Here is a 15,584-nt window from a genome sequence, read left to right on the forward strand (position 1 = left end):
GCAGAAAATCCTCAAATCTGAGTGTGCAGGACATGTCTCAAGTCCTAAGTCCTGAGTAAAGGGGTCTGAATACTTATGTCATGCCTTGTCTGAGAGGTCACCTAGATCAAGCATATCCAGAATTTAGGTCAAGTTGAAACTTAAAGACAGAACAGAGTAGAAAGTTATGTAGGACAGGAACCACGTATGTGTAGAGGTATGCATATATCTAGATGCACTGTGTTATCCCACCTGTCACTATTGTTCTCATCGACATCTTTACCCATTCTTTAACCACACTGAACAAAGTTGAGTTGTTGCAAATGCATATATCAACACTGCACACCTTAAAAATGATGTGTACCAAAAATCATTGCCTTACCTTTATGTTAACATACCTTACTGACCTTTTGTTTAGGAGCTTTGATGCATCCATCCATCCAAGGGTCATGGGGGGCTGGAGCCACTCCCAGCTGACACTGGGCGACAGACAGGGTATACCCTGGACAGACTGCCAGTCTACAGCGGGACTGACATATAGAGACAAACAACCATTAACACCCACATTCACACCTAAAGGCAATTTAGAGTCACCAATTAACCTGCCTGTCTTTGGACTGAGGGAGGAGGCCAGAGAGAACCTACACAGGTACAGGGAGAACAAACAAACTCCACACAGAAAAAACCCAGGCAAATTTAGATCAAACCTGGAACTCACCTGCTGTGCAGCCTAGCTTTGATACAGCCATTCTTTTCTCATGGAGCAACCAGGAAGTAAACAGCTCTGGTCATGTGACAATTCATGTGACACTGCACACATATTTCACTGAGACTTGGTTATTTCAATATTAGCTGGAAATGTATTGATACAACATTCAGAAACATTTCAGAGTTTTATAACTAAAATGTGAAATTGGCCTGAAGTGGTTATTTAAATGAAACCACTGCAGAGGAAAGTGCAAACAACAACTCAGACATCTGGGACATGAGGGAGGGCTTTATTTTTATGTAGCTGCTGTTTAATATCTAACAGTGAATTTGATTTTAACCTAATCTAAAATGTAGCATGTGGCTATTGCTGTCAACTAAATATAAATGGGTTGAAAAGTACAATATTTCTAGCTGAAGTGTTGTAGAGAAGAACTACAATGGAAATAGTCAAGTGGAATATAAATATGTCAAAAATTTTTGTAAATGTAGTGACTGCAGACAGTGAGCAACCCATGTTGTGTGTGCTGGTCCAGCTGAACCTGGACATGAAAACAGTTGTCCACAATGACCACTGAAAACAGGCAAATCCTTTGAAAAGGACATGAATCCACCAAGCCTGTAATTACTGTCCTTTTTGTGAGCTCACACCCTGACAAACCACAACATTTTTTCATTTATGCATTGTAATACTTGGTAGATATATGCAGTAGATACTGTAGATTATGATGCAGCTCTTAAATGTGCATTGTGGAACAAACTACCTTTTGTGTTAAATGAATCTGAAAAGTGACCCTAGTTTTGAGAAGCTGTGCCACAAAGGGTCAGCTTGCTTGTTTTTTGTTTTTTTTTTTGGTCTGTTTTTGGAAAAGCTCAAGTGTAATCTGTGTGCAGAGCAGCTCACAGCTGAAGGTAACCCGTTGTTTACAGATTAATCCCTGTTCCTTGCAGAACAGGCTGACCCAAATTGTTAAGGTCAGAAGGGAAAAAAACATATGATACTGAATTGATACAGTCATTGTTATATGTATGTGTGTGTGTGTGTGTGTGTGTGTGTGTGTGTGTGTGTGTGCACGTGTGTGAATAATGCACACCTGCTTGTGTGTAAGGGAAAATGTTCCTGCTAAGACCCTTGCTGCGGTCTCTGGGCCAGTGTCATGTGTGAGTGTTTGAGGATCCCGTGGTGAGAGTAGAGTATTGTGTTTCTATTTTATTTATTAGCCTCTTATATAAGCACCAGCAGGGGGAAGGGACATACTGAGACAGGGGTAAAGGGCACCGGGCTATGAAATACAGTCAGGGTACACAGAGTTAGACTGTTCCTGAGGTGGTTTATAACATTAATAGAATTAGATCAAGTGAACAAAGGAGAAAACAGACAGAAAAACTGTTTGCAATATATTTAGAAACCTATAAAATTTCTCCTAAAAATTTTATTCTTTGAAGATATTTTGACTAAGTTTGTGAAATTAAAGGCCATATACAGTGTGGAAAAGGTTTTGACCCCTTCCAACAAGGAAAGACAGCAAGGACAGGTAGATACAAAATAAAACTGATGGAGGAAGTGTTAAGGAATCTCTTTGTTTAAATGAATCCCAATCCAGAGTCAAACTTAAAAAAATCAATGTCACTGATGCAATGAATCCTGGAGGGAAACCAAGGTATGAGTCGAGAGACATAAGAAACATCAAAACAACAAACAAAGATGTTGAGATTTAATGAAAACACACCTCTGTTTACTTCAAGAGACACCTGGGCTAATTCTGACTCTCTCCCCTCAGGGCTAATTGGCAGAGCAGCGACAAAGTTACCCCTGAAAGAGTCAGTGTGACTCAGCCGTGTTTTAGTGTGTGTGAAAACATGCCCTCTCTGCATTTTACTCCGCTCTGTTCTGCCAGCATCTGTGTTTTCCTCACAGAAAATTGAATGTTATGGAGTCCAGGTTCAGGCAGGACACTGGGAAGATTGGGGGAAACGACAACGAGGTGATACAGAGAGAAAGACAAGACAAGTGGGAGGGGATGCAGGGGGGGCAAAGAGGGTGAAATGCTGCAGCCCTCCCCCTCTGTCTCATCCCCTCAGTCAGTGCTGACTGTGTGTGTAGCCATGCCCCCCCTCCCTCTCCCTCTATACCTCACCTCCCCGCCTCCTCCCCGACTCCTGTGTGGAATTGGGTTTACATAACCCACTGCAGTCTGAGATAACGCAGCACACAACCACTGACGGCACCTTCTCCTTCAAGGAAACAAAGACACACAACATTTGCATGAAGCAGCATCGAACATACATAGTATGTGCTATATTTAGCTTAGCATGTGCTATGCTGAGGAAGGTGTGGCTTCTACTTGCTGCCGTGGGCTGCATAAAACATGCATGTACAAGCATCTGCACACATGGGCCTGCTCTGAGAAAAAGCTAAGCTACAACTTGCCCTCAGCAGTGAGTGGTTCAGTCGCACGCTCTCATTCCGACCAAACAGCTTCATTGTGATTTTTCAGGGCACTGGGCACTGATTCCAAAAACTCAGAAAATACCAAAGGCTCTTCTAAACACTGCTGTCCTGACAGGACCTCTCTCAAACACCAGCCTGTCCCGTGTGAACAGACCTCAAGAGGGTTTTTTTTCCTTTACCCTCTAGTGACAGTAGTCTGTAGCCACGTCAAAGCACTCTGTCTGTGAGTGTGTGTGTGTGGCACAGGGAGGCTGTTGTCAAGAGAGAGAATGCAGCCATTTTATGAAACTCTTACTTAATCACTTAGTTAGTGTTTTACCAGTTTTTGTATTCTGGGAGGCTACAACCAGTTCTGTCTGGACAGGGCTGGGGGGAGAGGTCGGATTGAGGGGTCGTTATCTATCTCTGGGAACCAAGTGAAATGCCTCTGAGAGTGTGTTTGTGTGTGCGCAAGGGAATGTGCGACACTGTGCGTCATTCTGGCTGATGAACTTGAATCAGTAACCGGGACTGTTGTTCTCTACATTCCCCCGTCTCTCTCATGGCTCACAAAGGATCAAGTCAAAATACCTCACCCAGTCTCACCTTCTAACAACTGCAGCACTGACGTATGAAGTTTTTTGAGGTTCCTCCAATATCTATTTTTAAATAATTAGTGTTGTGTTATGGTACTGGATTTTGAAACAGGTTTTTGACTGAGTTACAGCCTGAAAATAACACTCAGTGTCTCTTTATGGTAGTTTTGCATCACCATAGTTGTTGTTGTTGTTTCTGTCTCTTTGAGGTAGTTTTGTGTCTCGTTGTAGTTATATTTCCAAAAGAAGTAGTTTAAAGTTATGGGTAAAAGGTGGGCTTGTTCACTAATCCATCCATTAATTGAAAGTGCAGCTTCACAGAGCTGACAGAGCTGCAGACTCTTTCTTGTTTGAGTACATTTTGCATTCCATAAAGGGATTTAATTTTTTTTGTTTCCTGAAAGTATAGTTATGACAGCCAATTAGCTACTTATTTGAAAATAATAAAGGTAAGTCCACCAAGCCAGAAGTATAATTGAACTCACAAACCAATAAAGCTGAAAAACTATCAAGCTATTGTAAAAGCCCCATTAACTGAAATAAGACACGTCAGACAATTATCATGCAGCAGCATCTTCAAGTTGTAGATGTTTGGCAGAGGTAGGGTAATGTGGGGTGGGGATGAGTTGGAAGCAATTTTCCCTTTTCCTCTGGGCTGGCAGACAGCTTGAGGAGGATCTCCTCTCACAGTACTACAGCTCCTTTGTCTCAATTCCCAAATCCCCTAATCTCTTGTTCCTCCTGTCAGGTGGGCTTAGTTGGTTCTTTTAGCACCAATTGAGATTTGTCCCCAAACCACCCTCTCCAGTTCTTTTCCTGGAGGGCTTTTTTTTTTTCCCATCCACATGAACTGAATGAACTTCAAAGCTGACCTGGCACACTGATAAAACACAGGTCAGTGATGTGTTTTGTTATGTAGGTGAGTGAAGGAGTAAATGTCAGACTTTGTTTCTATACTACAAGCGTATTTACCTAATTTAATCTCTAATCACCTCACTACACTTATCCAATTAACCTCCTTTTTGTTTGGAAACTGGACTAAGCAGTATGTTTCATAACCTCACAACAGTGTGAATCATGCATATGAATCACAAAAAGATAAAGGGGCCCTTTGGGAAGCTTTTGGTTACATAAGACAACCATTTCTTTATTTCTCACCTCTGCTGTACACAACATAAACAAGCAAACACACAATCAGACACACAAACACACTCACCCACACACAGGTCTTAAGAAAATATACAAAACAAAAATATGGCTGTTTATATGCCATGTGGGCTGAGCACTGATAATACAGTGGCATGATCTAAAAAAAAAAAAAAAGTGAATTATTCGTCATCCTCCTCCTCCTCCTCTTCCTCCTCTTCATCGCTGATGACATATTTCTTGGCCTTCTTGGTGGCCATCTCCTCATCGTCCTCTGCCTTTCTCTTGCCTGATCCCTCGCCCTCCTGTGCAAAACAGAGAATGAGACAGATGACTCTGTGAAATGAGGTGTCAGCCATGCTAACGGCAGGGGACATTCTGTACAGCTTGTCAGTGCTTTCAGTTTGTCATGTTTAAAAAAAAAAAACCTTGTGGCTGCTTTTTTTGGTTTTTGAAAGCGTCATAACTTTTGTTTGGCAGCTGTGAGTGCTTGTTCTTTAGGAGGACTAGTATTTCCTGTCCTGTTCAGTTAACATGAGGGTAATGAGAGATGTTGGCTTTTTAAGCGCCGCAGTGTCCTGCATCACACTGCCCCCTGTCTGCGCAGAAGGATGGTGCACCTACCTCATCACTGTCAAGCTTCTTGGCCTTCATCAACCTTTGGGCTTTATCATCATCAGAGCCCTCATCGCTATCTGATGAATAGATCCTCGCTCGCTCCTCTGGAGTGGGGGCAGAAAAAAAGGATGTTCATTAGACTTTAGTAACTTGTGAAAAAAATCTAACTGAGACAGAATTTTTTTTTTTTTAAAGTGACTGTAGTGAATATAATATTTGATCATCTGTCCACCCTCACCTCTCAGGCCTCCTCCCTTGTATTTGCTCTTGATGGCTGCCAGGCTGATTGCCTCCTCGCCCTCCTCCTCATCGTCGTACCGGTCGGGTTCCAAGTAGCTGCTGCTCAGGCCTCTCTGGTGCTGCTTCTCCCTCATCCTCCTCTGCTGGGACTCTCTGCGGATAGAGGCTCGCAGCCGCTCCTCCTCTTTCTGACGGGGGAGACACCAGTGGGAATTATTTTAAGCTCTGGGTCCAAGGCTGACATTTTGTTTCTAGCTGGTAATTTGAAATCATTTTTGTTACACTGACAAATTTAATTTCAGGTATTTTCTTTACAACTACTTTAATACTAACCAAAATTAACCATATGCTATTTGCACTGTTATTTCCTGGTATATGTAATCAGAATATAAAAAGATTCTGCGTATGGACCTAATTTTACTTCAGTTTCTTGTCTATAATTTTAGTCAGTATTTATGTTTTTTTGTGAACTTTGTTTCTTCTACCTCCTTGAGTGCCTTTATCCTGTGTATTGTTTTGTGATTGATGTAACATAGTTGCTGTAACAATACAGTTGCTCACTGGGACTGATAAAGTACACTCTCTGTCTATATTAAGTGGACAGCTCAGTGCAGTTTATACAAGATATACATCAAAACACAGACTAGAAAAAATGACTGTCATGCATGTTTGACAGCCGGTCAAACTCTCAGGCTGAAATTCTCCACTTGTCAAGTATTCAGTATAAAACCACTGAATGACCTGCTGCTGAACTAACTTATCACAGTATAAAGGGGAAAAACCTTGAAGTACAACACCATATACCCTCCTGTCAACATTTTCACAAACATGGATTGTCTGAAAATCTTTTCTAAACCACAAGTGCTGCATCAATGTTCCTTTTATTTTTCCAAATAAACATCCTCCTGTCAGGTTTGGCTGCTCATCAGCTAGTGCTTGTTTGCCAAAACCCCCTCTAGGCATCCCTTATCTGAATAAGCTGTACTTTAGAAGAAAAAGCTGCTTTTGTTGATTCTATCCAATTGTAATTAACACGTTCTTTGAAAAACAAAACACAGCAAACCTTCTGTTGTAGTTCAAAGCCAGTACAAATGCAACTGGCAAGAGAGATTGCAAATGATGGGGAAAGCCACGTGTAGTAGGAATTATTAAAGAACTTGCACATTCTACATTAACAGATAAAACTTTGATGATAAAAAAAAATTTGAGGAAATAAGGGAGTGTAAGAAAATGTGGGCAAATGAGAAGACTCAGTTTCAAAGTTCTGTTTTTAGGTTCAACAACTACAGTAGCCAAACGATGCACTTCTTCAACAGGTGTCACACTGCCTCAGGTGAGGACTGAGCACTGTGAAACTATATACGATGCTATCAACAGTGCTTATTTGGGCTGACAGTATTTACACAACTACCCCCTCCAAACCCAGACTTGCTGACACTATTTCCATTTCACTGACCACTGTGCGACCTCATTATGTAAGCGCATCAGGTTATGTCTTTATGTAAGCAGACATGACGCTTGTCAACAACTAGCCTCATCTGACCTTTTTCGGTCCCTGGGCTAACAAAAGTATTCTCAGGCAGGGCTGAGGAAAGACAAACACAACAGCACAGATAGCAAGGATGTGAAAAGTGTGTCACCTTGATCATTTCGTTGCGATGCGACTCGGGATCCCGCCCAGCCATCGGAAGGATTCTGATCTTCTGTGTCTTGGAGCAGCGGTCAGCCAGAGACAGAGTCATCTTCCTGTGGGTGGCGCTGTCTGTGGAGTGGGGCCTGGAAAAACACAAGAAACATGCCACCAATATTAGATTCAAGGTGACTGTGTACAACTCCCCCTGACATGACTGTGTTTGTTTGCAGTACAGGGAACCTTTAAGCATCATAAACCTTACGCTGTGTCTCATTTCACGCACATCCACACACTTTTGAGTGCATAAGTGCGTTCACACTGGCAAGTATGGAAACATGCTGTTGAGTGTAGTACAATAAACACCTCTTGTCCGAAATGGTCACCATTTTGGCTATGTAGAGCATAGAGGGGAGGGACCACCCATGTATTTTCAAACTTGTGAAAATGTGATTATGGGGGCATAATTTACATGTCACATGAAACTGGGCACAAACAAGAGAGTAGAACAATGATTTTTTTAAAGCAGTGAGATGACACTACCCTGTTGAAATTCAAGCATAATGCCAGTGAGTATACTGTAGACTCAGTGTACTACATGCAAGTGTACTAACTGACCTATCTGATGTGAGACACAGCATTAGACTTCTTCCTAATGTCTTTACACTGGCAGCAGCAGTTTTTCACACTGTCCCCAACTAGTAGATCCTCGACCTCTGCAGCATTTTTTTGAAACAGACTGTTTGACATACTCATGCCACAGTGATTTCAGTGGAATCAGCATTTTATTCTGCCTGCAGAGATACCAATATTTATTGCTGCCTCAGCCTCATCACTTTCTTGTAAAAAATGACCAAATTTTACTCAGTTCCCTTAATCATCAGCACTTATGTAACATTAGAGATATTTGTAAAAAAGCAAAAAAACAAAAAAAACAATGCTATGATTTAATGTACAGATAATTGGTGATCAGACCTGAGATGACTGGAAACATGGAAATGTTGCAGTGAATGAGAGTTTTCTTTTTACTTTCAAATCAATGTGTCTCTCATTTTTAAAATCTCCTCTCTGTTTGAGCATTAATCAAACATTAATAACAGAATAATTAAGCCTAAACTCTTATCTTCCCTGAATGTTTTCGTTCCAATCATTTGTGAAGCTGCATAAAGCTCCTTTGGTAAAAGCTCTAATCCTAATCAAAACTCTGCTCTGCTCTGATAACACTCAGACAAACTCAGAGTAATGACGTTTCTCCTCCTCGTCCTCTGACTGGTCGCTCTTTGCCCCTCCTTCCCACTTCTCATGAGTCAGAACAAATAGGAATGTCCTGTCTGAGAGTGTGGAGGGCTATTGTGCATTAAAGCAGCTTTGGCTAGTGTCCTACTAGTCCCATGTGGTCTGAGAAAACAGAACATCCAGGTGGACTTTGGGGCACTAAGAGGCTTACACACTTCTTATTGGGAGAAACCTGGGCAGCTTGCACAAGGCGATCCAGGGACTTACAGCATAGAGTACATTTCTGCATGGAACCTGAATGAAGGGTGCTATTGTTGTTGTTTGGAATTAGAGGCAGCCAGGGGGCCTATTCAGTGCATGTACTGCTCTCAAAGGTGGAATATCCCTAGAAACTCATAGTTTTTGGCTCAGGTGAGAGCGTGTGTCTCTGTGTGAGACTGGTCTTGATAGCAGCCTGTCAACAATACAACAAAGGCATGTGACTCTGTTACCTGAACGTGAGTTTGGTTTTGAACACAGCCTGCCCCTGCAGTCCAGTGCCCTGTCGGATGAACAGGTGGTTGTGGTCTCCTTGGAGAGGAGCTTTGTAAACATCAAACACTTCGTTCCCCAGGTGGAGGGACATGCTGTAGCGAGAACAGGAAATTTATAACTATGGAAAAAAACAGTGCAAGTGCCTGTTAAGAGTAACCTCTACATCCAGCTTGACATAATACACACCTGCCGTCAGACCATTTGACAATGCGTGCGTTGCTCTCCCGCGTTTCATTTCCCTCCTCATCTCTTTTGACTCTCCACCGAATTGTGTTCTCCACCTGTGGGAGAAAAGGAGAAACTCTGGTCACTTTCAAATGTACAGACAAGCAGTGTATAGAAGGTTTAGAAACTGATTTCATGTCAGCCCACACCTTCAGTTTGAGCCTGGTCCGTCCCTCTTCATCCAGCATTTCTTCATCCTCAAATTCATCCTCATAGTACTGAGGATCAAATGGTCTATAAAGGCAGATTCAGTTAAAATCTAAATAAATATACCTTTAAGTTGGTCATCAAGACCAAACACATTCAGCTAAACACTACAAAGAAAACTAGAAAATTTGCTCTTGCAATTCTCTTCTCAATGTCTACTGAATGTGTCTGAAAATATGCTTTTCCATCTTACTTTGTTGTCATTTTTTAAAATCTCTTCCATACTTTTTAAAAGGACTCTGTGTTTACACAGTTTTTATTAACAGTGCCAATGTTCTGACCTGGGCTCCACAGACAGGAAGTTGGGCAGCTTGACAAAATAAAGGTCAGATCCCAGGTCTGTGCTGACTTTTGGGATCTCTACTTCAATACGAGTTTCAGGTGCAGGCTCCTCCTCTGCCTGCTCCCCCTCCATCCCATCCTCTGTATCCTGGACACACACAAAGAGAACATTTTTAAAAAACACGGTATGATTCAGTGACCCATGATAATAGGGATCAGCTCAGCGAGGCTTAATGAGAAGCTCTGAGAAAAGAAGATTTGGGAACTCTTATAAAAAGGGACTATGTGCAATTAAAGAGGCTTGATGATCAGTTGCAGAGAAGAGACAGAGAGTGAGAGGGCAGACAGATACCAGAGGCTGTCCTGGGGTCAGAGGCTTCTCTGCATCACTGTCTGAAGAGATGTCGTCAGCCTCTCCAAACAGGTCGTCTGCTGCAGTTTTCTTTGCTGCGGAACAGGAGACACTGTTATGAAGCAACAAGGTTAGGGTTGCTGTAAAAATATTTCTTTGCTAAAAACAATGTCTTACTTTTCTTTGTTCCGATATCACTGTCTGAATCTGAGTCAGAGGCGGCTTTTGCTTTGGTTTTCTGTCTGATGAAATCATCTTCACTATCACTGCCCTTTGCTGACTCTGAAAAATAAAATCACAACAGGCCATATAATGGTATAATTTCCACATGACAGCGTAGTATTAACTAAAAGATACAGGACACATGAACACATGTACAGCAAAGGGAAAAGGATCATGAACACATGTGAGGACTCTGAGAGAAAAATTAATCTCTGAGTTCCGAGATTAACCTCAGAGTTCAGGATAAAATTTTCACATATGGCCCCAATCCTTTTCCACAAAATCTAATGTGTTAAGATTAACACAGGAGGCCCGCTCATGATCCAGTTCTTGTACAAAACGTCCTCTATCTTTAAACACCAGGCGCCAGGGGGTACCTGACTTCCTGTTCCTCGGACCCTCGTCATCAGAGTTCTCTCTTTCTTCGTCAGAGTAATGACGTTTCTCCTCCTCGTCCTCTGACTGGTCGCTCTTTGCCCCTCCTTCCCACTTCTCATCGTCCGACTGGTTCTCCCTGCCAGAAGCTTCTCCGTCAGAGTGAGGAGTGCCCGGCCCCGACTGAGGAGTCCCCGGATCACTGTGCACACTGGTTTAAAACAAAGAAGAAATGAAAATCTGGGCACAACAGCAACACGTTTCTCATAATAACATCACAGGTTAAGTTGCTGTTTTGTTTTCTTTCTTCCAACATGAAGAAACACAAGTAAGCTTGTGCTGTTTTTCCCAGCTGATGTTAAGGAACCAATTTATTAGAGAAAAAAAAACCTAAAGCCTGCTCCCCATCGTGCATTTACAGGAGGAGACTGACAGAAGACAGTAATGATTAATCAAAACAAGTGACTTGTTTGTGCTCCATTTTCTATCTGTCATTGACGATACAGTTGTTCTCATTTACATATTTTTTTGTTTCTGCTGTCAGACATCAAAAGTCTGAAGTGTGAAGCATGAAATTTGATCACAGCACATAAATACAACATTAACCAGCAGTCATTATCCTGCTGTTGCACTTCAGATAAAATCATTATTTTATGATCACTACATTATCTAATAAAATGTACAATGACTATGGCAATGACAACAAGACTATATGAAAATACATACAACTGCCCATTCCTAAACACACAAAGTCAGTTAAACACTCACTGTAGTTGATCAGCAGAGTATTTGTTGATATTTTGATAAAACAATTCATTGTCCTTCCAGTTTTTCTGTGGTTAATATCATCATAAATCTTTGGGTTTTGGGCTGGGAAAATGTGATTCAGGTATTTTTATCTATTTTTAACATTTTATGGACTAAATGTTTCATTGTTAAAAAAAATTAGCACAAACAAAAATTATTTGTTGCAACTGAAGTCAAAGAATAAGGCTGGAAATATTCTATTTTCATCGCTGTCAACAAATCCCTTGAAAAGACCAAAATAAACAATGTGTTTGTTTCGTTTTACTCTCTTGCTTGTGAATCTCATCTCCAAGCCCATTCATTCCTGCTGAAGACCTAGACCTTTCCAACAGGTCACAATGGTTTCCTTTCTTTAAAAAATCTAAGAAATGTCATAAAATTTCATAAAAACAGTTGGGTAATGTAGTTTTAGACCCCTCTGGATTTATATCATGTTATCTCAGTTAAACCATAACTGTGTGTTGTTTTACCTTCTGTCTGAACGGATGCTGCCTCTCTCAGAGTGAGGGCTTCCTGCTCCGGACATACCGCTGCCGGCCGGGCTCCCTCCGTCCGAACGGTGGCCCCCATCCTCATCGTCTTCATCCTCATCCCGATGGCCACGCTCTGACCCGCTGTGCTGCTCTGCGTCGGAGTGGTCCCCCTGGTCTGAGTGCATAGTGGCGTCTGACTGATTCCCAGACCGTTCGGACTGGTTGTCGCTGCCACTGTGTTGACTGTGTTGCTCGTCCTCACTGTCGTCTCCAAACAGTTCCTGTCAGGTAGAGGGAAAGGTAACTTTAGCTGATGTACAGATCACCATCCTTACTACACACTGTCCATCCCTCTCCTATTTGGGCACGCACACACCCCAATTCAGAAAGACTGCAAGTACTTTTGTGTTTCTCACAAAATGACAAATTATCAATGGGGTCTGGCCCCTGGGGTAGAAAGGTAGGGTTAATATGCTGCTGGGAAAAAGTAATGAAGCTGATACTTGAGTGGCTGCAAAACATTCACATGCTAACTCTCAGTTAGGGAATTAATGTTTCCAAATGATATGAGTTAACATGCAACATTTCACAATCTCCAGCCCCCAGTTATATCAGCCTTCTACACAGGACTTTAAAAAATGAAATGATGCAGGAGAATCAGAATCAATATACAATATAGTAAACACTGTTACCTATAAGAGTATATCTCAGTGTATCTGTTGCTTCACTCGCTTTAAATTGGCCTACAAGCTTTTTCTTTTGATATGTTTTTTTATATACTTCCTCCTTCCTGATTATTATGCAAATACAAACTACAGGTAATTGGATTTCTGAACGTTTTACCGTTTACACTTTCTACTGTGTCAAACCAAAGCTAAAAGTTCAATAACTGATCAGTGCATTTTAGCGAGAGTGTTTCCTGGTGGAGAAATAAATTGAGTCTAGTATAACTGACATCTTGCCTATATACCCCTAATACCCCCTGGAGGTAATTGAGGAGGATGAAGTAGCAATTAAAATGCAACTTGACTGACATGTTGTTGAACTGTGGACTAAAACAACTGGCACAGAATTTAAATGATTAAATTAAACAAACACAAAATTAAACAATAATTAAATAATGGATGAAGTGACTTTTGAACAGGGGTGAGATGAGCTGGCAGAGCATGTCTGACTGTTGTACCGCAAAACCTAAACCCACACTGTTTTGTGCAGAGTGCCACAAACACACACCTTATTCATACTGGGTTTTCCTGCCTCCTGGCCGTCGTCTTCATCATCATCATCCCGTTCCCTGTCACTGTCACTGCCGCTGCCTGAGGCGTTGCTGGCAGATCGAGGCCTCTCCTGTTCCGAGTCTGAACCGGAACCAGAGCCAGACTCTGAGACAAAAAGCAAAAAAAACTGTTTTTCTTCTGGCACAAAGTACAGTTCATGAGTTCACAGTGGGTGAATGTTGGGGTTGCTAAGTAACACATTTAAGAACATTACAGATTTTTCTTAATAGCTCTTGATTGCCAGTCATTACTCTAAAAATACAGCATGACTCACTCTGCACTGATATGCTCAGTTTCTCACCGCTTTCACTCCTTCAGAACACAACACTGCGTTTCTAATGGATCCATTTATTAGTGTAGTCTTTGCCTAACAAAATATTACAGTCAACTGTAAACTTTCTATCAATTCAACATCACAGTATATTAGCTCCAATAGAAAATACCATATGAAGTAATGTGGCCATATACGCAGCAAGATTTGAATGAGTAAGGCCAGATCTTATTCTATATTTCACCAAGAGAGATCACTGTCTTTGCTGTGTGTTTTCATATTGTAATTTCATATTAGGACTGGGCAATAAGTCAATCCATACAATAACATACTGTATGAAACTATATAGACTTGAGTGTATATGTGTACTTAATTTGGCACCTTTTCCAAGATAAAAATGTTCAGTTTTTGATTAACGCTCAAATATTTATTTAACTATCTGTTTATGACACATAGGGCTGTAGTTTGCAGTGGTGTCATCCCAGACTGTGTTATACTGATAACACCTCTGCAAACTACAAGCAAAATGGTAGACATGCAGCTAAAACACTAAATACTAATACTAACATTAGTATTTATAAAAAAGTGGCTGAGCTGTAATGCATTGCATTGGATTTTACAGCGGCCACTGAGTGAATATCAAACATACAAATATGACATTTACAGTAAAGGCATTTTGTCCATGTCGTCCACATTGATACATACATTTGGATCCGGAGAAATGAGACTTAATTACATTATATATAATGTTAAGGCTCAACGATAAATGTAATGGACCATTTCAGTGTACTCATTCTAACAAGACGTCTTTATCCAGGTATTTGTGTAAAAACAAATGCCATGGTGTTAACAATGATGTTATGTATAATGTTGCTGTAGTCGATGTCTGGAGTGACTTCCAGCGCAGCTACTTCATCCAAAACACAGAGAGTTTCGGTTTCATGCACACAGTTTTAGTTAACACTGGATACGATAAAAGTAATTTTAAAACAATTCAGCTATAAACAGAATAAATATATACTCAAATCCATCAAAGATAACGTGTTAGAAAACATCCCGATGAGACACAGCAATGTAACGTTCAGGTTCCATTTCTACAAACCATCCATTTTACTCAAAGCTACTTTCTGTTGAGAATAGAGACAAAGTCGATGTCCCCAACAAGCTAACACTGTAAAACAGTAAAACTACCAACGGCTGAGAAACATTACCTCGCTGATCATTGTCGCTGTCCCCATCACTACCGAACAATTCATCCATGTCCGCCATTTCTTCCAAACTGTAGCAGGAAAACGTGACCTAACGGAAACGATCGCCGGTGCTTTGAGGAGAGATTTTGTTTCCGGGGTCAAACTGAGGCAGATCTGCGGGTGGAGTGAGTCTCCTCAGCCACATGGGGGCAGTGTACACCGCGGTAAACTCATGGTCATCTATGAAACTACTGAAGGTAAAAGTTTTTACTTAAATGAGATGTTTAAAAAAAATAAAAATAAAAATAAAAATAAAAATAAAAATAATCCTCAACCTCACAAATTTAGGGTTTAAAAACTATTTACAAATGTTTTTTTTGTTTTTAAGTTTACATTTCAGAGACCTACAGAGCTAGCTCTCTAAGTTTGCTAAAAGTGGATGCCCGCAGAAACAAAGCTGAGCAAGCCACGATGATTAAATCTGATAATAATTGTAATTCTTCTTCTTCTTCTTCTACTTCTTCTTCTTCTTCTTATTATTATTATTATTATTATTATTATTATTATTATTATGTTTATTATATAGGCTGTATGACTAAAAATACATTAGTTTAACTATCCTTTGCATTTGAACATGTGATAGGATGTTGTACCATTATTTTGCATTTGCCAAAGGTGCAAAAACAACAAGACTAAATCTGACATTTATTTTACTTACAGTCACTCTCTAAGCATCTTCATTCTCTGCACTTATCAGTGTGGCACCAAATTCTGCTAATTATGTG

At 40.8% G+C, this 15,584-nt stretch overlaps 1 protein-coding gene across 1 annotated transcript; it reads right to left on the reverse strand.

Moving 5' to 3' along the window:
• Positions 1-4,824: 4,824 nt before the first annotated feature.
• Positions 4,825-14,944, reverse strand: leo1 (LEO1 homolog, Paf1/RNA polymerase II complex component). Its single transcript, XM_018683617.2, has 14 exons — positions 14,821-14,944; positions 13,295-13,443; positions 12,059-12,342; positions 10,784-10,992; positions 10,362-10,466; positions 10,185-10,279; positions 9,832-9,980; positions 9,493-9,577; positions 9,305-9,399; positions 9,076-9,210; positions 7,359-7,494; positions 5,717-5,906; positions 5,485-5,582; positions 4,825-5,165 (listed from the first exon to the last, which is right to left on the reverse strand). Exons 1-14 carry the CDS (start codon positions 14,876-14,878, stop codon positions 5,043-5,045), a joined length of 1,911 nt encoding a protein of 636 aa, XP_018539133.1. The 5' UTR covers positions 14,879-14,944; the 3' UTR covers positions 4,825-5,042.
• Between the last annotated feature and the right edge of the window lie 640 nt (positions 14,945-15,584).

Source organism: Lates calcarifer, linkage group LG2 (genome assembly GCF_001640805.2).
Source record: "Lates calcarifer isolate ASB-BC8 linkage group LG2, TLL_Latcal_v3, whole genome shotgun sequence".
NCBI classification, from domain to species: domain Eukaryota; kingdom Metazoa; phylum Chordata; class Actinopteri; family Centropomidae; genus Lates; species Lates calcarifer.

What these genes read in the sequence shown, in the direction of transcription:
- leo1 (XM_018683617.2), bottom strand. Translation starts at nt 14,878, where the DNA reads ATGGCGGACATGGATGAATTGTTCGGTAGTGATGGGGACAGCGACAAT. An exon ending in AAAACCAAACTCACGTTCAG is followed by an intron (nt 7,495 to 9,075) that starts GTAACAGAGTCA and finishes GTGTTTTTCCAG; the next exon opens with GCCCCACTCCACAGACAGCG. An exon ending in AGAAGCTTGACAGTGATGAG is followed by an intron (nt 5,166 to 5,484) that starts GTAGGTGCACCA and finishes TGTTTTGCACAG; the next exon opens with GAGGGCGAGGGATCAGGCAA.